This window comes from Hippocampus guttulatus, chromosome 4 (assembly GCF_054856545.1).
Source record: "Hippocampus guttulatus isolate MCC_2025c chromosome 4, RoL_Hgut_1.0, whole genome shotgun sequence".
NCBI classification, from domain to species: Eukaryota; Metazoa; Chordata; class Actinopteri; order Syngnathiformes; family Syngnathidae; genus Hippocampus; species Hippocampus guttulatus.
Genome location: NC_141264.1, coordinates 22,346,117 through 22,370,968, shown reverse-complemented (window position 1 = coordinate 22,370,968; position 24,852 = coordinate 22,346,117). Strand labels below are relative to the sequence as shown.

The following is a 24,852-nucleotide window of genomic DNA, read 5'->3' as shown; positions in this document are numbered from 1 at the left end:
ACTTTTTGCTGTTCGCGCATGACAGGCGAGCTTCACAATATCTGAAATAACACTAATAATAATAATACATTTTATTTATAAGCACCTTTCAATTGCGTCCAGCGTGGTGACATGGGGGAGAGCACTGGTTGTGTTTTTTTCGTTGTTCTTGATAATCGTGACATGACATCTGACGTATTTTCGGACACGGAATGCACGACAGATGGCCGTCATCATGTGGCAGTCATTTCGCACTTTAAAAAAATCTTTATTTGAAAAACGTATTAGAACATACAATAAAAATATTTGTGATTGACAATGACTGTCAGAAAAGGATTGATGAAATAAGATTTTCATGAAACTCCGCTCATTAATGGGTTCACACAAAGCATGATGTCACTGGAGTACTTTGCGTCTCCTTCCTCCTCCTCCTCTTTTTCCTCTTGCTCGTCGTCATGGTAGTCGTGTTCTCGATGAAGAGCCGTCCGGCTGTTGGTTGGCTTCCATATCTCGGCTTCCACATCATCCCCCTGCAGGGCTTGCGACCTACAGGGCCCACTATTCCTTTCCCAGAAGAAGAGAATAATAAATATCTAGGCATCTCAAAAATAATGTTATTTTTTAATTCCCCCACCAAACTCTTTGGATTTATACTGTATATAAAATGAAACAACCCATCAAAATTGGTAACTAATGGTTTTGATCCAAAACCATGAGAGCAGTGTATGCTTTGCCAACACTTTTTTTCCCTCCCAATAACAGAATGTCAACTAGACAACAAAAACTTACTTTCGTGTTCATACTAATACTGTAATAATGAATTAAACTTACAATTTGTAGTAGTAACACAACGCTCCAGCCACTGCCGCCATTATGAAAACGATGCCGAGGACAATGAGCGCCATCCAAACTGCTAAAAATAAATGAATAAAAGAGAAACAGACTATCTCAGCGAGCATCATAAGTTTAAAAACAGATGGTGTGTTTTGACTTTTCTTTGCAAGTCTAGTCTTAACCACAACAGAAATAACTTTTTTTGTTTTTATTGTAAACAGAGGCTGGACAGTCCATCAAATTCCATTTAGATCAAATGTTCAAACTACAAATATTAGATTGAAAAAAAACCAAATACGAAATAAAATACAAAATTCATAGAAATAATACAACACAAATTATTAGGAAAGGAAGACAAAATATTGCGGGGGATGAGAGGGTTTCAAAATTTTTAGAAAATGATTACAAATATTTCAAAATAATGCCTGGTGTTATAATGAAAATACTTGATAAAAAAGAAAATATTAAATGAAAACTATTTGGGGAAAATGCCAAAACATATCTGACAAAAAAAAAGAAAATATTATAATATGTAAAACAAACTACCAACTGCTAAAAAATAAAGTAGATGGAAGTGCAAAGTACAAAAATATTTTTTTAAATGAGACATTTAGTGTAGGAATGTTAAAAAATGCATCTTGAAGCACTGATCAATAAATGTCGGCCATGGACAAATAAATTCACTTCAGACATACCTTTCAAGGGTGCCTCGGCCGGCTTCTGGGTTTGCTGATTAGATGCATGAGTCGGAGCTGAGGTGAAGGATGAGGACGAGGAGAAAGAGGAAGTGGGTGATGAAGTGATGACATGAGAAGGAAGAGCATCCCCGGAAGAGAAGGAGGAAGAGGCATGGTGAGGAAGAGCTGAAGAGGAAGTGGAGATAGGGACTTGATGGGACGTCCAGTCAGGTGGCGTTGTTGTGGTCGTCGTCTGTGAATAGGAAGGCGGCGATGTTGAGGATGGGAGTGAAGGTGCAATGGGCGTTGTCGTGGACGAGGTCAATGTTGGCGGGGTGGCTGTTGAGCAGAAAAAAAACACACTGTGCATTAATTGCAAATGTTTGGTAGTCGACAACCAGTTTTCCCAGTAGTTATCAATACAAAAAAAAATTGCGATCAATATAATAATTTAAAAAGGAAAAAAGTGCACAACTTCTTGAAATAAATCATATCTGTCCCAAAGAGCTAGCTTAGCTGGTTGATAGCATGACTTGATTTTCTCCCTCCGAGCATTTGTACACTTAATACCTGTCGCAGTGAAGCAGAAGACGCCAAAGGCCTGCTCCGGCCTGGCATTCCACTTGACCAATCCCGTTTTGCCATTCCCGCACTTGCTGCTCGCTGTCAGTCGCGGGACGACGGCCACCTGTTCCGCTACCCACCCGAACCTGGGAAGGTGTCGCAGACGTCACTCTACAACACCTCACAGCTTAAGTTTTGTAGATCTGTTTATTATTTTGGTAATGTCCCAATTACATAGGCCATTCTAACCCGCTGTTATACCACCCGTCCACAAGGTGTCGCGGGAGCTCTAGGGTTGATTGGCAACACGAGGAAGCCTGTAACACATTCTTGGTGCTGCTGAGTAAAAACTACTTTCAAGCTCATAAACGGACTGGTCTCTTCATATCAAAACTACAAGTTTAGATGCTTAAAAGCCACCGTACCTCCTGATTGAGGCGGCACGTACCGGTAATTACACCACAGGTAACATTTGAAAGAGCAAAAATACTGACAGATCTTTCATGTCACATTTCAGAAGATGTGGTTAGCCACATACTGATTTTTGATCTTGTGACGAGTTCACTTTAATCTAAATCTGGGGTGGGCAACCTGCGGACAGCGGGCCACCAAGCATATCTCAAAACTACTCCCTGACTTACATTTTCAACATTAAGTTACAGTATGTGTTTTTGTGCTGTTTTGTGAGTTTCAAAAGAGCACTTCAGAGTTTGTCATTTCCTCACCATATGATGTTACTACATCAACTAAATAAAAAAAGCTCAGGGTTGCGGTCAATAAGCCCTCTAATATGATATTAGTTGTTGTGGTTTGTCACAAATTGAAGTTGATGACGAGAAAAGATGGAGAAGCCATGCTAAATACTAAGCTAATTTAAGACTGGCACCCCTAGCGCGTTTAACACCGCAATTAAGTGCTTGGGTGATGGATTTCACTGGAACCGCGTTATAGTGGAGAACATCTGACTTTGAACAGCAAAATAGCAGCGCAAATGAATAAGTGTCTGAATTCTAGAGAGAAAAATCATACACGCTAAACTGAACCAGAACTGGAAATGAATTAACGTAAACCAGGAGGAATGGTTGAAAGGCTTAAAACCATCCATCCATCCATCCATTTTCCGAACCGCTTGATCCTCACTAGGGTCGCGGGGGGCGCTGGAGCCTATCCCAGCCGTCTTCGGGCAGTAGGCGGGGGACACCCTGAACCGGTTGCCAGCCAATCGCAGGGCAACACATCGACGAACAATTCCACCGAGGGATAATTTAGAGTGTTCCATTAACCTGCCATGTGGGAGGAAACTAGAGTACCCGAAGAAAATCCACGCAGGCACGGAGAGAACATGCAAACTCCACACAGGAAGGCCATAGCCGGAATCGAACCCTGTACCTCTGCAATGTGAGGCCGACGCGCTAATCAGTCGACCGCCATGCCACCTGGGCAATTTTATGCAGAAGAAAATCATGCTTTTGGTTATTTTATTCATCTCATAAGGTCATACCTCTAAAGTGAACATTAAAGTCGTTAATATGCCACATGAGTCAACGTGGTGTATCCCATAAGTATTCTTTACCTCATGCAATTCTAAAAACAAACAAAACCGAACTGTTCTAAAACCAGACACACACTTGCACGTCTCCAGCCCGTGGCGCAGCGCCTCCTCCACGTTGGCGATGGTGGCCACGGTGGCATGATGTGAGTGGCAGGCGGCAGGCGCTGCGGTAAAGTTGAAGGTGTAAGCTCCGCCTTCGATAAACAGGAAGACCCCGGCGGCGCTCTGACCATGGGAGGCTACGGACAGAACGCATAAATGTTATGTCCAGAATTGGATTCATATTTGACACGTCACAAAATTGTGTGTGGACGCCAGTTCCGATTGGCCGCTTCTTTTGGGTATTTTCAGATATCCAATAAATACCGTCTTTACATTCGACTACTCAACATGACTCAACTTTATAGAGCACTTTAAAAAAAAACACACCGCTGTATACAAAGTGCTGTACATGGAGTAAAAATAATTCACACAACAAACAATAATTAAATTAAGAACCAAGCATGATTTTTCACCTGCACTTCAAAGCATTCACACTTGGGTCTGACTTCACATCTGTTGGCATCTTATTCCATTTGCATGCAGCATAACAGCTAAATGCTGCTTCATGGTGCTTTAGGCATACCTTACTTGAAACCCAACTTATTAAACCCAACACACGCTCCTCCCCTCAAAAAAGAAGAAATGGCTCTTGCCCCTAACTAATGGAACTAATCTACAGCGGACAGCTGTGCTCATAGATTTCCCGACGAGAATTTGTAAAATATGTTCAACACTTCAGCAGTTCACAAAAGCACAATCATCAAATAAAACACAACAATCAAGAAAACAATGACATGGACCCCCCATTCAGTCTTATTTTTCTCATTTAAAAAGGTTTGACAGGTTAGATACATTTATTGCCACAACTGTATACAGGATCATAACATAATTCGGGTGTTCCTAATGAATTGTCCAAAATCATTCGCATTTAAAGGATCTCTTCATTCATATTCATGCACCCATGACAGAATCATCACCGAGCTCAAAGCGTAGCCTCCATTTATCCGGGTACCTGTGAGGAGCGTGGAGGTGAGTGTCAGCGTCAACAAACAGGTCAACATGTTGGAAGCGGTCACGTCCACCGCCACCGCGATGTTCTACCAAGCCAGGAGACAAAGCCAAAATGCTCAAGTGGCTTGCCATATGAGGCAGACAAACAAAAAAGCGGAGCGAACGCGACGGTTGATGGGAGGAAACAGGAAGTGGAGGTCAAATCTGCAGCGTGGCCCACTGACCAGATAACCACCAGGACCTGCACTGCTATCTATCTTGTTGCTGTTGTGTTGTCAAATAAAACTCTCTTTAAAGTCGTTTCCTGCTATGGGACATCATTACAATATGATTTAGTTAAGTCTCTGTCTGAAAATCATGGATTTGTCCTCCACCCCACCTCACCTTTTTTTGTGCTTGGTCAGCTCTTAATGCCCTTTGGGAAAACTGGAATTTCCGCCATAGTGTTCCCGTTGTTCTTCTCACCTTAACTGCAAAGTTCATTTGGAGGACTAGCGAAACGTCACGACCTACGGGTCGTGACCGAAAGAACAAGATCCCGGACACAGGCGGGCGAAATGAGCTTTCTCCGCAGGGTGTCTGGGCTCTCCCTTAGAGATAAGGTGAGAAGCTCGGTCAACAGTGGGAGGGGCTCAGAGTCGAGCCGCTTCTCCTCCATGTTGAGAGAAGCCAGATGAAGTGGCTCGGGCATCTGATTAGGACGTCTCCCTGGTGAGGTGTTCGAGAATAGTGACTAGTTGAGAACACCTTGGTGACATGTTTATTTTAGAGCGATGTCGCAATACAGTAGGTTATTCATATAGTTGTGTTGAAAGTAATGGTCAGTCTGACTGTGATTTTCTACGTCACACCATACGCCAAACTCATAAAATTTCCTGTGTCAAATCAACCCTGAAATTTCAATTTAGCAGTGTCCGGCATGAAAGCTGGCCTTTCTCCAGCGTCCATAATTTGTGCACCGACAAATCAATCCCCGCAAATTTCAAACTTGATCGTGTCAGAGCCTTTGCGTGACCATATATTTACGCAAATGAACTTCCGAGTGGATCTACCGCCTATTTGCCTCTCGTGTCCAACCAATTAACCAATTCACCTTCCTGCTGTTTCCTCAAACCTCACATTTGTCCCGTTTCTCAGAACCGTGTTCCGGGTGAGCGCACCGCAATCCCCGAGGGACGCCGGGCCTGCCCACTTTGACGAGCTGTCCGCTTTTGAGGGATCGCACCCCGAGTCGGCAACAGGCCAGGAAGCAAGTGGAATATTTCAGGATCCCCACAGACCAGGGTGAAGTCAACCATTCAGACAAGTGATATTGTTTTTATTGGTGTTCATTTAGTGACTTTAATGACATTAAAGCAGGTGCACAATCATGAATGAGGATGTTCACGAACAATGACTCAGTTTTTAAGTAAGGGGAGATGAGTAAGGAGAACTAGGAGCGGGGCACTTGCATCATTTTATTTTATTCACTGAAACGTTAAAAAACAAAACACAAACATGATCAGTGTTGTCATTTGTTTCACTTAACTTAAGGGATCACTGCCGTATGTCATGAAAACGGCAGCAAGGAACGGAGCATTCATCAACTGCAGTTGGGTGGGAGGCCTTCATTTTAGGACTATCATTTAACAAAATTGACCTCAAATGAAATTGGGTCACGAGGGAAGTCGACGCACAGCATTGTGGAGCGACCGGCACGCTAAATGTAACAAGGTAACTTCTCAAATCAGCCACTGGAACGAACCTGTATTTGTGGTTTTAAAATGCAAATAGGATCTGAAGGTTCCTTGTAACGCAAAATCGGCTTCAATACAGCTCGGGCCAACTAGTTTGGTAACGTGCCTCACTGAGTGCTGCTGTTTTGGCGAGTGACTTCCAAAGAATGTCAAGAATTCCAATGATTATACGCTGTGATGTCATTGTTTCTCACGTGACTAATTGGGGCCATTATTTGAAGAAATACGGTATCAAGCACAGCGCATAGGGCTTTAGATTTCAGAAAGGGCACAAAATGCCTGTCTGAAGAGGTAGAATGTCACCGGTGACTGGTTGAGGAGGAATTTTGACGCAAAAAGGTCAACACATGCCATCGAAACCAAATATTACAGCCTTGATGGTTGCCCCGGAGCGAGTTAATTAGTCGAAAGAAGGTAAGAGGAGTTAAAAAGGAAAACAAGAACAAAGTCATGTCACTCCACACGTGTCCACAGAACGGAAGGAGGAAGGGGAGAGGAGCGTTTGGATGTGGCGGTGTTGCTCGTTAGTGGTTAATCGATCAATCAACGGTGGAGGTGAATGCAAAGGCAAAATGTCATCTTGTGTGGCTGGCGCCTCTTCAATCGCCGTCGTCCTCAGACTCCTCTTCCTCGGCCGTCTCCAACCACGTGAGCCACTGATTGACCTGAAGGAAGACCACAGTTGAGCTCAGTGGAGCTTTGCAGTGTTTTTCAAAATCAGGATGAGCTGCGTATTAATGGCAAAATCGAGAGTTTTTGCTGTCACCATTGTGTTTTACGATACTCAAAATTCCTAAGTCTCTTGAGTAAGAGCTAAAACGCAAAAAAATAAACTGGGTCAAAATTCTGCTAGAAAATTGGAAGTGTCTTGGATGGCTGCGGTAAAAAAAATAAATGGTTTCTTACGCTCACACGTTTTGGTTTCCGACATTCAAAATTGGTCCATACATTTTGGAAAATGTTGATAACCGTTTTGCTAAGTAAATGTTTTATTTTGATGCAATATGACAGCCTGTGTGGATGACTAAAGAAATCAAGAGAATTTTTACTGTTGAGAAGCTGAAATTGTGAACAATTTTAACTTTAAAAAAATATTTCAACGATTGCGATGGAGGTAATCTGTGCCATGCTCAAGCCCGCTTGACACCAACGTTCTGGTGCGTCGACGTTATTCATGACAAATAAACGACGAATCGAGCTCAAGTATCATGCTATGCTCGGCGTAGGCCTGCAACTGCCAATTTTAATAACTGACGAGACCAATTTCCACGCAATAAAAATAAACGTTTATATATATACTGTATATATTTGTTTTTAAAGTACCTGGAACAAAGCTTTTCCTTTCCCAGGGAATTCTTGGGTGATGTCTTCTTTCCATGCGAGGAAGGCTTCTTCTTCAATGATCTCCATGTCATAGAAATTGACAAAGTAGCGCAGCAGCATGCCTTGAAAAATAAAACGGCACTAAGTATGCGGATTTTTGGGGGGGGGGGGGTGTAAATAAATAACTTTTACACCGAACCCACTGCAGGATCATTTACGCACAATTTGACTGGGGTGTACCTAATAAAGTGACCCGGGGCGGGTGGTCGTAGCGTACCTTTGGGGAAGCCGTTGGCGTTGCAGTGCACCTGCAGGGCGTAGAGGGCGCTGACCTGCAGCTGGGTGTGGTCATGCAGGAACTTCTGCATGACGGGTTTGAAGGCCAGCAGCAGCGTATTCTCCTGCTCCAACTGCTCCTTGGAGGGGGCCGACAGCTGCTCGTCGCCCTCGGACACGCACAGCTCTTGGGCAATGTACTGCAGGAAGCTGAGGTGAAAAAAGAAGGTTTCGGTCCAAGATGTGAAGGCAAAGGATTTTTTTTTCTTCAAGTTTTTGGGGTGGCCAACAGCTGTCTCTCACACAGAGTAGATCCAGCTCTACAGCTAGCAGTGGTTTGTTTGTAATCTTCAAATATAGAGAAAAGCTCTCCAAAGTACATAAACAAATTCATTTGGAGTAATGGCACCTATTTTTCTGACAAGCAGCCTTCTCAATCTGCCCACCATCACATTTTTAACCAACCTTGAGGCCAATGTCAAATGTCATTTTTAGTTGTGGCTTTTTTTTGGGTCATGTTGCGGGCCGCAAAAAAAATGGATGGTGGGCCGCAAATCACCCCTAGGCCGTATTTTGGAAGATTTACTGTATGTACAAAAATTAGGTGGATAATTTAGAAAAATTTGTCTTCTAATCAGTGTGAAAGTCTTCAGATTATAATCTAAAAATGTTTTTTGAATATTTTTTTGGGGGGGGGGGGGGGGGTTGTTGAAACTTTACCGTGGTTTTAAAAAGGTTTCAACAACCGCTAATACTGTCGGCTCAACATTTTTTTCCCCAGAGAACTCATAAGCAGGGCATAATATGATTGCCTGTTTGCAGAAATGAGTAAACAAAACAACTCAAGTTAATTGTGAATATTTTTTGGTCGTGTTGTCAGAATCTACTATCAGCTCATGCCTCGTTCAGATTTTGTTGCTTTCTACCTTACCTGGTCATGAGGATGTTGACGAAACCTTTGTCGGTGTGGAGCTTGGGCGAGATATTGTCCTTGATCCACTTGTAAATGGACTGTGGAGATGGGTCTGCCGTGATCTGCTTCAGCAGCTCCTTCTCCAACTTGAGCAGCGGGAACAGGAAGCTCAGGCCCTTGCCCTCCAGGATCTCCAGCATGCGATCCCTGTTCTGGTCGATTTCTACACAGTGGACGAGGGTTTAGCAAGGATGCTACACCTTCCGGAGCTTAATGCGCCTTAAAAGAAAACTTCTGAATTTCAACCGGGCTAAGTCTATGCTGTGGTCAATCGGCGTTGTGTGATTGACCATTGTCGACCAGCACAGAAAATGGACGGCCATGAAGCACCTACCAGGCAGCATCTTCTGCATGTTGACTTTGCTCTGTTGGAAGATGTCGGTGAGCCACTCGCGGTCCTTCAGCTTGGCTGTCTGCTGCAGGCAGAGCAGGAAGAGCGGGAAGTGGGTGCCGTTCTCCAGCGGGTGCGCCAGTTCGGCCACGCTCAGTAGCTCGGCGATGACGGCCCGCGCGACAAACTGGGCCAGGTAGGACTTAACCAGGGGCACGTCGACCTCGATCTTGGGGCACTGGTCCAGGACATTGAGGAAAGCCTGCAAAAGGAGAGACGTGACCATGCGGCCATGTTACCGGAAAACAAATGACAGCATTTTTCACATCATGCACACCTGCATGAAGTTTTCAGCTGTGATGAGTCCGTCGACACGCAGCGCGTGGATGAGGGTGCTGGCGTGCTCTTTGTCCTCGTCGGGTCGGTCCAGAGAGCACACGATGATCTTGCTCAGCATCTCCGACAGGAAGTGCTTGGGGGCCTTCATTTCGCGCACGCTACTGACCGCCTCGCTCAAGTTCTTGCTGGTGAAGTACTCGCTTATGGTCGCCTCCTATGGTCGGTCATCCATTCAAAATGCATCATCATCTCTTAAACCTTTCATGAGAGTCTCATATCGGCACATACATTAGGCAGTATAGTGAACCTCCACATATTCCTGGAACACCAGTGTGTCTTTTAAAGATCAGAATCTATGCTGTCAAAAACACAATGTGACCGGCCGAATAAGTTTGGAGGTGGTTTTTTTTCTACTTATCATGATACTGGTTGACCTACCGTCATCTTCAGCAACTCCTCCCTGGCAGGAGGTGGTTTCTTGTTGGTCTTGGGAGGTTTCTCTTGAATGGGCGGCGGGTTGGTTTTCAAGCCAAGCTGAGGGGGCTGCGGTGAAGAGGTGTGCGATTAAACACACAGGATGTTGAATTCTTTTTAAAAAATTTTTTTGCTTCCTTTTATGCCATGAAATGACCTTCATTTATTTTCTTTCATTAAACTTGGACTCCTATGTATTCAAATAAGCACCTAAAACAAAATGAGTCGTGGTCAGTGAGGGAATGAGTACAGTGGTACTTTCTTCTGAGTGCCTCAAATCAAGAGTTTTTCACATTGCGAGCAGTCCACGGATCACTTTTTGGCTTCATGTCCCGAGCCAAATTTTGCATGACGCGCCACTTTCACATATACGGCTGCTCAAGTGAAGCAGGGGGGGAAAAAGGCGACACACACACACGTACGCACTTTCAGCCAAACAATTAGACAAGGAAATCACTCAAATAGTACATAGCAGAGGTGGAAAACTGCCAATTGAGCTGGAGCCAGAACTCCTGATGACGGTCACAAAGACCTTCAAAGCACACTAGCAAGCGAGTGCACTACGGTGTGTGTATATCAGCGTAATTTAATCAATTAAAAAAAAAAAATCAGGATATTAAAAAAATGGCATTTCACTTACGAGGAATAAATTGAGTTACAAGCTTGGCCATGGCACAAATTCATCTCGTAAATGTGCAAAGGTACCATCGTACATTTTGATGGGACAGCTTGTCCAGTTCAACTTGACACCTGCACAAGACCCGCTCACCTGTCCCAGGGGTGGGGTTTGCGTGCGAGGGGGCTGGGTGCTGGGAGGCATCATGGAGGGGATCTGCGGTGTGAGTTTGGGAACCTGGCTCTTGTTGAGGAGGAATGACTGAGCTGGCCGCAGGCTGATCTGCGGGAGGACACACACGCACAACACAAAAAAGGGCATTTATTTATCTCACATCTTAAAACAAATCCACCACCTCAGCACCAACAGTGGTCATGCCCTCAGATCTCATAATCACAGTCAGAGGACCACCAACCAGCGTGAGGAAGAAGAGCAGAGGAGGAAAGAGAGAAAGGTGGAGGAGGAGAGGGCTGGTGGCAGTGTGCTTCCTCAGAATAACGCGTCTTTTTATCATCAACGAGCATGAAGGGGGAGGAGGAGCGCACGCTAACGGGTGCAGTGCAGGCGAGTTACCTCATCCGCATTGAGCTGTCCTTTCTTGCTGAAGCGTGGGGGCAAGTCCTTGGACGGGACCTGCTGCTGTGCCGCGTGGTTCTGGCTCTGGCTGAGGAAATGCTGGTTCTGAACCTGCACGGACAGAGAGGAGAGTGAGACATCTGGGAATGGGATGACATGTTAAGAGGAGGTAAGGTGCTCGCTTACCTGGTTGGACTTGACGAAGGATGACTTGGCCCCAATGTCGAACTGCGACTGCGGCTGAGGAGCGATGTGGCCGTTGAAGAGCGGGTTGGTGCGATGGCGTCCCATGGTAGGAGAGTACCTGTCCTGGATGACTCCCGGTCCTGTTCCAATACCACTGCCTGGAGGAGGGCCACATGTTAAAAACGTACGTTTGAATGTGGAGTCATCTTTGCAAGTCATAAAATATCAAGCCAATAAAAACAATGTACTGATTTTTGATCAGGTGGAATCTTTGGATAAAAAATTACTTCATGTCGTTCCTGCAGATCTTCCTGAGGATATCTGCAATTTTGAGTTAAATTGTAAACGTTTTGTGGCCATCACATTATATCGCAGGTGAAATTTACCCGATACAAAGTTTATAAGAAATAATTTTCTACATGGAAAAACAACATGAAACCCGATTTTTGTTTTCTTTTTATGTATGACACAGGTCAACGGGCGGAAAAACAAAGTCATTCACACAGACTGAAATATTCAACTTTTTATAATTTTGATGATTTCAGCTGAAAGCACTTGTTTCAAATTTAAGGCCTGTATTCAGCTCATCACGTCACTTTGCGTCTACCTCATGGTTAATGCTAAACATTTATACCAGAATTGTAAATTGTCTCCACTTTTAACACCCCTGGCTGACAAGACAAACCACACAATTAACTCAAGAAATTAGCATGTCACATAATAACTGAAAATTAGTTTTTAAAATCCTATCTAAATATAGTTATGATTTTGAAAACACAGATACATGACATATTAAATATTGAGGATTCGAGTCAATATTAACTGACCAGCTAGTAATGGTGTTGCGGTGAGGATAGTTTTTGGTTTCTTTATTTAAACTGACTTTGCAGTTGATCACAACGACCCTTGCATATTTTGAATGTACCAAGTCATTTTTAATCAAACACGGTTTCAGCATATGAGAAGTTCATTCATAAACGGGTGTATAGTGGCTCCATTTCCTGACTACTCATACCCGGCATTTGTCCAAACATGTCGGCCAATCCGCCCAGCGTCTCCCTGTCCAATTTCATTCTGTTGGGCATGAAGGGGCTTTCCAAGAAGAAGTCCATCCTCATGCCCTGCGACATGGGTGCTGGGATGAAAACGCCCAAATCCTGCAGGTAAAAAGATGCCAGTTCATAAATAAATAAATAAAAATATCACCAACGCAGAGATGTTCTGCTCGGGAATGTGGCGCGCTCATCCAAGACCCGCTAACCTTCACCGCGTCCTGTCGGATCTGGTTGATCGTCTTCGGTCCGTTGTCGATGAAAGCCTTGCGGGGGACCCAGTTGTTCTCTCGCAGCTCCACTGTGTCTTGCAGCAGGAAGCGGATCCTCGCTGGCAGATCCTTGTTGTTCATTAAGGATCGCATACGGCCAAAGTACTGATCCATTAAAGACTGTGGCAACAGAAAAAAAAACACCTTAAATTGACACAAAGGATTATTGTGAACCACAGTAAAAGCTCCCGTTAAACATATTAAAAAAATAAAACAAGTACATTTTTCTTGTGGAAAAAACAAAAAAAAATTGAATCGATGATCACATCTTTTTAGAATCGATGATCCTATGGGTTATTCTAACGAATTCTCTGACTTGTTGCTTTTTTGAAAAACAGAATACGAGGCTTGGTTTGTTGTGTGCCCTCATGCTGCAAGTGGTTATCATGGTAACAAAAGTCTGACTTGGCCTTTGCAATGTGGGGAAAAAAAATCCCACCCCCAAAATGGTGCTATGGTTAATTGTGCTGTAATTCTTGATTCTTCGGTCACAGTACAAAAAGTAAGTCACTGGCCTTTAGACACCTGGCAACTACTAAGCATGAAGAATACTCAACCTCAACTTTAGAGACGGAAACGAGTGGAAAATGGAGCCACCTTGAATGTCTCCCCTAAGAGGCAACTGTGCCATCTTTCTGATTGCGGTTACCTTTGCTTTGTCATGGTCGAGTCTCGGCCCGACAGTCCTCATTATCTGACAGAGACACTCCAGATCCTCGCCCATATCCTTAAGTTGGACTCTCTTCTTCTTTTCCAGAAGCTTTAAAAAAGGAGAGAGGGTCACACAATATTCGCCGAAGGACATCTTTTCCAAAGAGCCGGGGAGGATGTGTACCGTTTTGATGCACTTATGAAGGATAGATTCATGGATGAGGTCAAGTTTGCCAAGTTCCCCGATGAATTTAATGTTGCCAAGCATCTTGATCTTGGCAATGGCTCTCTGCTCTTCCTCCTCAGAAGTAAGAGGGTTGTCGTGTTTGTCATAGACTGATGGACGAGACGAGGCGGTTAGTCGGGACAAATTAAATTGAACCAACAGGCAAAGCCACTTCTCATCAAGTCGACGTACTTTCAACATTTCTGGCGCGGTTTTCAAATTCATCTTGAAGCTTGGAAATCAGCAGTCTTCTGAAGGTCTGGAAAAGCAGCACCGTCAGCGTGGAAGGTTAAGCATTTTTTTTTCCAATGAAAAAAAGGGTATCGAATGCACATTCAAAGCTCTAAAGATGACGCAAATAGTGGCCTGTGATGTTTAGTAAGCGTGTGTGTATGTAAAATACGTCGCCGCCGATAGAACCAACGGTGAAGGAATTCCACGCACTGTGCTCTGCTTTTGGGAGGTTTGGCTCTCGGTCGAAGGGCCATCAAAGTTTGGTGCGTCCTCTGCCAAGCGCAGACATAGCTGAGCATAGAGCGAGCTATACTTGGGCTCTTCTAGGGCTTTGTCCACAATCTGCACGACACAGAACGAGCGGTCGAGAGTCACCCGGTGAAAGCTTACGCGTCGACATTCGAGTGCTGCGTGTGCGTGTGCATGTACGTACCAGCAAGATGATACCTTTAAGGACGAGTTTGGAGTCTACGCCCACGTTGAGGAGCTCAAGGCATAGCTTGTCAAACTTATCAGGCGTGAGTTTGTTGAGTATGCTGGAGGAATGAGAACACATGCCGTCTCAGTGTGACGACCAAGAATAAAACAAGCCATCTTCGTATTTGAATGCCACACAATGCAACGGACCACACTGGTTCTGGCACAAAGTTGATTGTTGGCTAATTGTCTAATTGGCCAATTCACATCAGAGTTTTCAGTCTGCTTGTCTGCTGCGGCCGCCAGGCTCTAATGCCTTGCGTGGCAACGAAACATTCAACCAACAAGTCGACAGTCTTCATTTGTTTGTGAGCACAAAATAAATTTTGTTGTGGAGGAGCATAACGGTTGGCTTCGCTAGCTTTGGCTTAACCAATCACTTTTGTGAAAATAGTAAAACCAGCGGCACTGGGGACTTCTGTAGCACTTTGCTAAAACAATTGTATCAACGTCGTTGAATAATCCACTCCAACTCAACTTCCATGATGTTACGGTTGACAACAAAATGTCTTTATTCACTCAACTCTGTGTATGTAAGCAACGTTTTTTTCCATGTTTAGAAAATTAGCATGGATGAATGTGTGGGTGTGTGTGGTAGTGGGGAGGGACCTGGATTAAGAGGTGAAAAAGCACGCTGGCTTACCCTCTCACTTTCCTGAAGATGGCATCGTGCCGCTCTTTTTCATTGCTGGAGTTGGCATCTCGTCTAGTGCTTCGTGAAGGAACCCATCTCTGAACGCTTTGCCCTGGGGTTTTCCCCAGGAACTCGCTGCGCAAGCCCAGAGGAGACCATTCGTATTAACAGACACCCACACACATTTCTTCCCCCCCAAATAAAATTAATTAAAAAAAAAAAAAAAAAACAAGCATGATTTCATAACTTGAAATGACAGTTGTGGGTTACAGGTGAGGATTAAAGCATCTGTGGATGAGTGTTGACATGTTACAACAAGCGTTGGAGAACGGTTGAGGTGGTGACACACCTGTTGCCGACAGTCTTGGGATAGTGCTGAGGTGCACCCCTACCACCTCCTCCCCCCGAAGAAGCACTGCGCCAGGGAGCACAAGCAAAATACAAGCTGTAAAACTGACAACAGAGTAAGACTTTATTTGTCACAATGTGGCAACTGTGAGTGAATAAAATAAATACTGCATGCAGTTGATGCTTGCCTAACACATGATTAAGAAAGCATGGTACAGCACAATCTAATGAGTTCCAGTACAAGAGCTGGTACTTTAAATATGCATTTTTCACTTTCGCATTAAAAGCATTTTGGTTCACCCACGAGAGGTTCTGGATAATGATGTATTAACTGGAAGTGTAATGATACACCAAAATCAAGGTTCAGTTCTCATCTCATCGTCTTACTAATAGTCGAGAATTGATTCGATTTTTTTTCCGGGTGGATTTTGATCTGAAAAATTATAAATGATTGTCACAAACAACATTGTCTTTGAGGTAATACATTTCCCATGTGACGGTAAAGCAGAAATCTAGCAGGTAAAAAGAGAGAAACCTGTCTTTTCTGTAGCAAGATCAAATGCATAGAGCTAATTTCTACATTGAAAATTAAGCGAAAGATGTTTGCGCCCCACTTAAAATTATTTTCTAAATCGTGTCAGTGAAAGCGTATTAACATGTTCAGTGTGTTGCCCAGGACTTGGGGAAAGTTTTTTTTCTTAAAGCACTTACTCACATAGCTGATCTATCAGGAGGTGTCATTTATTCTCCTGTCAAAAATAGTCATCACACGATGATGCACAGATGAAAGTTTAATCAAGAAATTTATCTACACTAGAGACTGAAACTATTTATTATATTAACCTTGGGAGCACCGTTCGCTCGTACAGCGCCATTTGGACTTGGCTCTCACTCAATTGTCGACCTAATAAAATGTCCTCACATCGAACTTAACACAAATCAGAAAACAGATTAGCAGAACATTGTGTCGCGGTCAAATGCAACAGGTACCTTCACGTAACAATTGGATTGAATTATAGAGATGCACTGGCAGCGGTTTATGTTTGGCGCCTACGACAGTCTAAGGTGGTGGTGCCTGCGTGTAGACTTTATCTAACACCGCATCACACAGAGTCGATGGCATGCACACTGCAGCAGGGTTGTGCTGCCATCCACCACCCAGAGGACTCAAATCATCACAAGGCTCATATCAACAGAACCCCCGCCTCCTCACTTTACTCCTCCGGCTATAGAAACAGCTATTTTGAGCCTTTCCCACATCCTGCTTTGTTCTATGCAGCCGGAAGTTAAATGATTGGGGTGGGGGGGATAGAAATACAGTACAACACAAGAGTATTTACCTGAAACGAGAAGCACCCCCTTCTGCAATCACACTCTCCACTTTGGCGGCTTGACAATGAAGAATAGTGGAAAGAATAAGGATAATAGGAAGGGATGGGGTGGGGGGAACGGTGCTGGGGAGGAAGAAGAGGAACAACCACCAAGTCAATAGACGAGCAATCACACACTTGTCATAATCTATAATCCAACAAGGAATAAACTTGCTTTAGTTCATATTTCAATCCGTAGTATCTTTCGTTACAGCCTGGCCTCGTCACTGACGAATACGCATGATATGAAAGCATTCATGAGGTCACCACGACAATGCACGCATGATGCCGTTATTACACAATTCATTTCTCTGCGAAGGGTTGGACACGAGTGACAAGACGTGGAATAAGTCATTCGTGACCATCTCTGTTGGAACAAAGCTCGCTCACTCACTCCCCAGTCTCTTTGGGGTGGCCGGCGAGGCCATCCGCTGAGCGAAACGACGTCGCGTGCTAAAATGCGTTCAAAACAACGTTTAATGTCTGCAAGATATTGTTCGGTTGTGTTTTAATTGTTAACATAATTAGATGATACGAACTGTCTGATGCGACAAAATCGGTAATCCAGTTGGAGAAAATAAAACACATTCCAGTGCAGTAGAGCGTGGAAAAGCGCCGTGAATAGCCGTTTACCAGAGCCCCAAATCTGACACGACACCCGTCCTTATTCTGGCCAGCGAGCAATAAATTGCATTTGATATCACACCAAATCGAAGCAGTATCAGAGAGACGACGACGACGTTATGGCCAAGGATGGGTTACGAGCAGCCGGCTCGGATGCTAATATGCTAACAGCTAGCACGACTGGATGGCAAATTTTCGCTTGTCAGCTAGCGCGACGCCATTTTGGATCAACCGGTGCGGCGTTTGCGTCGCAGGGATAGAGAAAAATAATCTGCCCTACCTTCACCAAGGCAGCGTCAGTTTCGTAAATGTTTTGTGACTACCTAAGGGGAAAAAGGGAACTGTGCAAAAGACAAGCGCTGAGTGGGCTTGCTGGCGGAAAACGAAATGGCGAGCGGCAGGAAGACGAGCGCAAAACATAGCACGGGCATCAAATGTCTCTTGCTCGGTCGGGCTAGTTTGCGTTAGCTGCCTAGCAGTTTCGATTAATTTGGGCCACGCGAGTCGCCAATCAAAGCGTTTCGTATCGGTGACGAATTTTGTTGCTATCCCGAGTCGGACCAATTAAAAGCCAGAAGGACATTATAAGGCGTTACCAGTATGAAGATCAGCCAATGAAATGTTTTAAAAGAAGACAACGAACCGCCCTCTTTTTAATTGATTGACGTCCAATTTAACATCTGCAGTGCAGGAAACCACATAACGTGGGTTGGTTATTTATAAATAAAAATCGGCTTTAACGTATACCGAAAATCTGTAAATGAATTCAAATAGAATAATTTTCCATTTCTCATTATATTAACATTGAAGTTCATGCAAACCATTTAGTTGGCATGCATATTAATAAATACCATTCCACAATTTTTCTGCCATCATCCTCATTAATTTGGTTTTAATGCACAGGAATGAAGCAAACCTGGACATGTGATTAATTTCCATAGCTAAAAAATGTAGGGCAAAACTTAAAGATTGATAACTTTATTGGAATTACGGAGACAAAATACAGACAAAGTGGTAGCTTTTAACCAGTGAATTGTTTAGTTTAAATTGAATTTTATTACTGTATCATTACGGAGACAAAATACAGACAAAGTGGTAGCTTTTAACCAGTGAATTGTTTAGTTTAAATTGAATTTTATTACTGTATCTATAAAAAGTGCTTAACATTGTATTAAATGCTACTTTTTATCAAAATTATTATTTTTTACATTTTCAGACTGGAATTAATTTTAATTTGGGGGCTTTTAAATGAACAAAAATAGTTTAGAAAATAAAAAAGTAAAATGAAATGCATTCGTATTGGAAAAAAGCACATTTTAAGGCTGATTAAAACAGAAACAAATAATTAGCCGACATCGCAGTTACCGTTTCAGTTTTTCGTCCCGCGAGACTTGCAGAGTGACTTACAGTGTAACTCAGTCGCCACTAGAGAGCAGAATAGTCCCTCCTATTCAGAAGATTTAAATTGAGAAATTGAAGCGTTTCCCTCATGTGGGATGTATCCACAAGACCCCCGTTTAAAGCAACAATCAACCACACCAACCTAAAAGTAATTATCGCTTTAATTAGCCATGCACCTTGCTTCCATATCTGAAGCAGAAGAGGAAGACGAGGAATCAGAAGGAGCTCAGCTGCACAGTGCAAATTGATTCGTGGCACTTTCTAATTGTTTCACCACAGCATAAACCAGAGAGCATTCAGGCGTGAGGCTAAAAATATTCCGGAAATTAAACATGCCAACCATAAGAGAATAATAGCTTATTCCCTTTAGACAACTTTTCCACCCATTAAAAATAATGGGAATAGAAACACCGTAATTTTTTTTAAGATACTTTAGTTTAGTGACTGATGCACAACTTTGTCATCAAGACTCATGCATAATAGAAGGGAACAGATATTGCCCTCTGTTGTGACTGATACACACTGTAACTCGTGCACATAAATATTTGATTTCCTCCAGCTGATTGGCCCCATATGGTGCATCATTTTCAGATACATGGTGACCGGCATTCATCCTGGGGTTGGATTTGGGAGAGAAAGTAAGTCAAGCCAGCCCTTATAGATTGAAATTTAATACATAATGACCGATGAACAATTCCATTTATGAAAAGCCTTTGGGAATGCACTGTGCTCTGATCTTGGGGACCTATTCAAGAAAATAGATCCGGCATGAGCTGCATGAAAGCTGTTCAATTCTTTCATAAGTGAGCCAGGGAGAGACTAAGCCTTGTGATATTTTCACAGGCTGAAGTTGGCCTAAGTACAGATGTCCAAATACATTTTGATGCAGATGCACATTATTCGCCCCGTATGTACAATGATTTGGAATGTACAAATTATGTCCGATTCCTCTGCTGACTCCCACCAAGTCATGGGAAGAGGGGGAGGGGGCGTGGTCATATTGCTGAGGAAAAATTGGCGTTTTAAGAGTAGTTATTTATCTCCTTGTTTCTGTTAAACAAATTGATAACATTGAAAATGCAAGCGGAAAAAAAAGTTTTGGCGTGAAAAGTGGGACTTCGTTGCCGGACCGTTCTTTAACAAGACCCCTTTGTATTTTTAAAATAAGAAATAAACGATGTTAAGGAGCTAAGATGGAGGCCAGTGTTTCAGATGTGACAAGCGTGACCTTATCCAAACGTGCTCTCGTTCTAACAAAATGCAAGCCTTGGACATTTAAAAATAATTGACACCATCTTTGGGGTAGAAACAATAAGGCGGTAATTTTTCCTTACTCGGATCTCCTCAAAGGCTCTTTTGGCTTGACCTCAATGCTTCACCTACGTGCCTCCCATGTGTGCCCCCCCTTCATGACCTTGGGGAGGCTTGGGGCAACGAATGCAAAGTAAAGGACAATCATTGAATTCTCCTCATAAGGCACAGTGACCTTGCAGACACATTTCTGCTGAGCCCTTGTATACATACAGTATAGTCTTACACCTGTCACAGTGGAGGGTTATTAAAAAAAAAAGGGGTAGTACGTAATACACGCTGACCTCAGCATTCATGTACATAGAAGAAAACAGCTTTTGAATAGCCGTCAACTGTCGTGACTGATGCGAAGCTTTGACATCAAGACTCACGCCTGTCAAGAAAAATGGGTATTGAATAGTTGTCTACTGTAGTGACTGATGTGCATACAGTAGGAGGCTTGTGCACACATTCTTGTGATTGGTGGTCTTTTGTGCGGGGAAATAGAAGAGAGCAGAACAGGAATGAGCTGGTTTGCTTCGGTTGTGGTGTCAGACAGCGATAACCTATTGTCCAATGAGTCTATCGGAGAGCGTGTAATGGATAGCAGGGGAGATTAAAAAAGAAGATATCGCCGCTGATCATCGATCCCCATGTAAAGAGGGTCACCTGGAGCGCGATTGCTCAGAGTAGCACCAGCGAAGTTGACAGATATGTTATTTGAGGCGAAGTGCGGAAGGGTGGGGATGTCAGTCAAGCGTTATTCACACGCATACAATCTGACTTTTTACTTTTACCAAATAGGAATAAAAATAAAAAAAAAAGAAAAATCAAGACGATTGTATTCTCGTTAAATTATGACTTTTTTTCCCCACAAAAATGCACTTTATTCTCGCAAACTCATGATCCTTTTCTGGGAAAACATTTTATATAAAAAGACTTTTCTTGGAAAAATTCGACTTTATTGAACAATATTAGAGTTTTATTCCTTCCCCAAAATGACACTTTATTTTTGAAAGAATGCAAAGTTTGCTTTGTAAGACAATTATTGTGATCTTTTCTTTTTTTAAATAAAAGGTGTCACGTATGCAAGGTGGTGGTGGACCCCAAAGAGCAGGCAGGAGGGGGGATCAGGTTGTACTTGATGAATTGTGTTAAAACAAAACTAAATCCAAAAGTAAGTCCCAAGAACAAAACGAATCCAAAGTAACAAACAAAACCACGGCAGAAGCTAAAACCTCAAGAACAGAAACATGACCGAAACAAACCTGACAGGAACAAACAGCAACAAACAAACATGACAGTAGCCAAGAGCAAACAGCAACAATGACCCGACAATGAGTGGTCAGGCTGGGAGTCTTTTTAAAGCACTAATTACCTAATGACCAACAGGTGTGCAGCTGCAGAGGGAGCCCTACAGTGCCACCTGTTGGTCCCAAACCGAATCATGACAAAAGGATTCTCACGTGATGACTTTTTCCAACCAAAAAAGTAACTTAATACTTACAAAATGCAGTTTTTTCTTGTTCTCAAATTCTGACTGCGGTCCTGCAGTAGTCTAGCACCCCCACTGATTTTTTATTTTTTTTTGAATGGACCTTTAATTTGAAAAACACAACATTTTTGTGTAATAGTATTGTAAATTTTTGTTGGGGGGGAATAAATATGACTTAATTAAAAAAAAAATATATATATATCCATCCATCCATCCATTTTCCGAACCGCTTGATCCTCACTAGGGTCGCGGGGGGTGCTGGAGCCTATCCCAGCCGTCTTCGGGCAGTAGGGCGGGGGACACCCTGAATTAGTTGCCAGCCAATCGCAGGGCACACAGAGACAAACAACCATCCACGCCCACACTGAGGGACAATTTAGAGCGCCCAATCAGCCTGCCATACATGTTTTTGGAATGTGGGAGGAAACCGGAGCACCCAGAGAAAGCCCACGCAGGCCCGGGGAGAACATGCAAACTCCACACAGGGAGGCCGGAGCTGGAATCGAACCCGGTACCTCTGCACTGTGAAGCCGACGTGCTAACCACTGGACTACCGGACTGGACTATATATATATACACACACACACACACACACACATACATATATATAGAGGCTCCAGGACACCCGCGACCCTCGTCAGGATAAACATCTCGGGTAATGGATAGATGACTTATTTTGGAGAAATATAAGACTTTTTATTTAAAAAACAAAACAAAACAGGTTTAATTTTTTTCAACACTGTTTTCTTCGTCTCTTCATATAATGAATGTTTATCAGCATATGTATTTTACAGTGCATTTCATTGGGTGTCATTTATAAGCACATTTTCACTCTTCACGGCCCAAGTAGCCAGTCATCTTATCGTTCCTTGTCCTCAAACAAGTGCAGTGGAGGAACTTCAACAAACTGCTCCCACGAAGTTGGAAAATTGTTTGATGGTTTCTGGATATGGCAACTCATTAAGATTCAAGCACTGTGGTCGAACCTGATCGACTCATTAACTGATTAAACAAAACCAGACATGAACTCCTAATCTGTTTTCCCTCACAAAACACCTGCCGAGGTTCCAACGTCAGGCCTGTAGGCTCGGCTACGCTAATCTTCCTTTTCGTTTGCCCGCCATCTTTATCTGAAGCGTGCAGATCAAGGCAAACAGTGGCTTATTTGTCAATTAAATCCCGATGGCTGCGTCACGCTCTGTGCCTTTTGCTCATTAAAAGACCAAAACGTGGCTGGACCACACCATTAAAGCCATTGTTAATGGTGCAGGCAATGTTTGAAGTCACATTTGAACATTTTTGAATGTAACAAATTTAATATGTTTCGTGACAACTCTTGTATCAAATCACTCTTATCTCAAATTTATTTTTTCCACTGAAATGAATGTGAATGCTGTTAATCTGTTCCAGTCCTACAGAAAACATCAACACATTTTTGTGTGCGTGCGTGTGTGTGTAGGTGTGTGTGTGTGTGTGTGTGTGTGTGTGTGTGTGTGTGTGTGTGTGCGTGTGCCTTGCCCCCCAGTGGGCAAAAAAATGCTTACAAACAAATCAGGGTTGGGCATTTCTCCAATAGAAGACGATTCGATTCATGTCTTCATATATGAGGTGTGATATGATCGATTTTAGAGCTAAAACAAAAATCCAGATTTTATATCTTGAAAAAAAACCCCAACTTTTTCTGAACAAAAATATAGAATTTTCGAAAGTGGTCAGTGTGCTAAGCCCAAGCAACACCAGGACTTTCCACATTCTAACTTGGGCCATTTTTTCACTTTTGCGGCGTTGGAATGTCAAACGCACCCCCTTTTTTTTCCTCAGAAAAAGAACATTTTTATTTTCTCCAGAATGGTGGAACCTGCCGTATATTCCACTCGGGAGCAGCTGTCCAATTCGTTTCCTCTTTCCATTTGTTAGGTTGTTGTGTTTCCTGTTGCAAACTACGAGTCGGCTGGTTGAAAAAAATAGCATTTATTGCATGCGTGCAAGGGGGTGGTCCTGGTGGTCCATTTGACCTCCTTTTACGTTTCACCTCATATCCTCAAATGGTAAATAAAGCGGCAAAAATCAAACAAACGATATTATCTTCATGTTATTTTTCTTTTATTCTGACCCGTCAACTATTTGACCCTTCAATGTTAAAACAAATAAAAAAACGTCTTCAGATTTATTGATTTTATTCATTGGACTCTCTGTTTTGTATTCTTTTGTTGTGCTTGAGTGGTTAAAAAAAATCTTCAGATTAATTGACCGCACCCCTTGCAGTCGCTCCTGTTTTTTTCTCAAGTGGTGAAAAAAAAATGGAGTTCCCTTCTTGCTGTCCTCTCTCCTGTTTCTACTGTGGCTGCTCAGGTGAGAATACATTTTACATTTGTAAAATTGAACAAATTTCTTTTCTCCTAGTCTATGTCCTGTTTTAATGTTTTTTGTTTGAGTTGCATGTTTTTTTTCCTTCTGACAGTCTCTCACCAATATGATATTTTATTTTTAAAAGCAGCTCAAAATGAATCGATTGGTACTGGTACGCCTCCTGTCCCCAAAAATCTTCACATTCCTATAGTTCTTTCTGTTTTTGGTTTTTTTTATTGCAACTCAAGCAGTCAAACAATTTATCATGAAATATTATGTTTTTTTTTCTTCATCCAGTCTCAGTCCTGTTTTCTATTTGTCACCCACACGGTAAAAAAAAAAATCTTCATTGATATTTATGGTCTGCCCTGTTTGTCTCTATTTGTTGCTTGAGAAGTTTTTTTTCTTTTTCAAGTGTATTGATTCACAGTCCCTCCCCTGTCTTTTTCTTGGTTTTATGTGTCGCTTGATCATTATTAAAAAAAAAAATACAAATCTTAAAATGGATTAATTTTTCTTATCTTCCAGTCCTTGTCATGTTTTCTATTCAGGTGCTGTGGCAGTAAGAAAAAAAGAAACACATTTAAAACTTTCCTGCCCCCTCCAGTTATTTGCCACCCCAACAGTTGGGGGGGAAAAAAATAAAATATATTGATATTCTTCCCTTTCCAGTCTCTGTCCTCTATCTTTTTTCATGTCAGCACTCTTCTCATTTTGCAATCATTTTCCTGGCAATTGAAACATTGTCACCTTTCCTCTTTTGAGGCTGTTACAGGCCCAGACGCATCAAGGGCGGTAAAACACCCGCCGGGGTGTGAGTTGGACTCTATTAATCCATCTCTCAGAAGATTACTTGCTCACATTTGGCTGGTGGTAACCATGGCGACCTGTCCACTGTCGAATTATTCATCGGGCGCGTCCGACCTGCTGCTCATTTGTT

General features: G+C 42.8%; 2 protein-coding genes and 1 non-coding gene across 4 annotated transcripts; all 3 read right to left on the bottom strand.

Annotated features, from left to right (window-relative positions):
* Positions 1 to 222: 222 nt before the first annotated feature.
* Positions 223 to 5,182, bottom strand: lyve1b (lymphatic vessel endothelial hyaluronic receptor 1b). Of its 2 annotated transcripts, none has more exons than XM_086109276.1 (7): positions 5,044 to 5,182; positions 4,661 to 4,745; positions 3,683 to 3,845; positions 2,061 to 2,200; positions 1,509 to 1,829; positions 811 to 889; positions 223 to 543 (listed from the first exon to the last, which is right to left on the bottom strand). In XM_086109276.1, the coding sequence occupies exons 1-7, from the start codon at positions 5,140 to 5,142 to the stop codon at positions 333 to 335; spliced, it is 1,098 nt and encodes a 365-aa protein (XP_085965402.1). In that variant the 5' UTR covers positions 5,143 to 5,182; the 3' UTR covers positions 223 to 332. The 2 variants fall into 2 exon arrangements, with proteins under 2 accessions (XP_085965402.1, XP_085965401.1); XM_086109275.1 differs by having other exon boundaries at positions 811 to 892; positions 5,044 to 5,180.
* A 774-nt stretch (positions 5,183 to 5,956) lies between these two features.
* Positions 5,957 to 24,793, bottom strand: eif4g2b (eukaryotic translation initiation factor 4, gamma 2b). The gene is made up of 21 exons (XM_086108511.1): positions 24,774 to 24,793; positions 16,724 to 16,837; positions 15,385 to 15,450; positions 15,045 to 15,170; positions 14,358 to 14,460; positions 14,135 to 14,266; positions 13,883 to 13,949; positions 13,649 to 13,800; positions 13,463 to 13,573; positions 12,751 to 12,933; positions 12,505 to 12,646; positions 11,490 to 11,647; positions 11,301 to 11,414; positions 10,881 to 11,009; positions 10,076 to 10,180; positions 9,636 to 9,851; positions 9,302 to 9,560; positions 8,926 to 9,130; positions 7,996 to 8,204; positions 7,719 to 7,840; positions 5,957 to 7,060 (listed from the first exon to the last, which is right to left on the bottom strand). Exons 1-21 carry the CDS (start codon positions 24,791 to 24,793, stop codon positions 6,995 to 6,997), a joined length of 2,799 nt encoding a protein of 932 aa, XP_085964637.1. The 3' UTR covers positions 5,957 to 6,994.
* On the bottom strand, positions 11,102 to 11,251 carry LOC147206647 (small nucleolar RNA SNORD97). Its single transcript, XR_015100854.1, has one exon. It is a non-coding gene; the product is annotated as a small nucleolar RNA SNORD97 (small nucleolar RNA).
* Positions 24,794 to 24,852: the final 59 nt, after the last annotated feature.

What these genes read in the sequence shown, in the direction of transcription:
- lyve1b (XM_086109275.1), bottom strand. Translation starts at nt 5,142, where the DNA reads ATGAACTTTGCAGTTAAGGTGAGAAGAACAACGGGAACACTATGGCGG. An exon ending in CTGACCAAGCACAAAAAAAG is followed by an intron (nt 4,746 to 5,043) that starts GTGAGGTGGGGT and finishes CTGGCTTGGTAG; the next exon opens with AACATCGCGGTGGCGGTGGA. An exon ending in CACGGGCTGGAGACGTGCAA is followed by an intron (nt 2,201 to 3,682) that starts GTGTGTGTCTGG and finishes ACACCTTCCCAG; the next exon opens with GTTCGGGTGGGTAGCGGAAC.
- eif4g2b (XM_086108511.1), bottom strand. Translation starts at nt 24,793, where the DNA reads ATGGTTACCACCAGCCAAAT. An exon ending in CCTTCGTCAAGTCCAACCAG is followed by an intron (nt 11,415 to 11,489) that starts GTAAGCGAGCAC and finishes CTGTCCGTGCAG; the next exon opens with GTTCAGAACCAGCATTTCCT. An exon ending in GTCAACATCCTCATGACCAG is followed by an intron (nt 8,205 to 8,925) that starts GTAAGGTAGAAA and finishes TTTTCACCTCAG; the next exon opens with CTTCCTGCAGTACATTGCCC.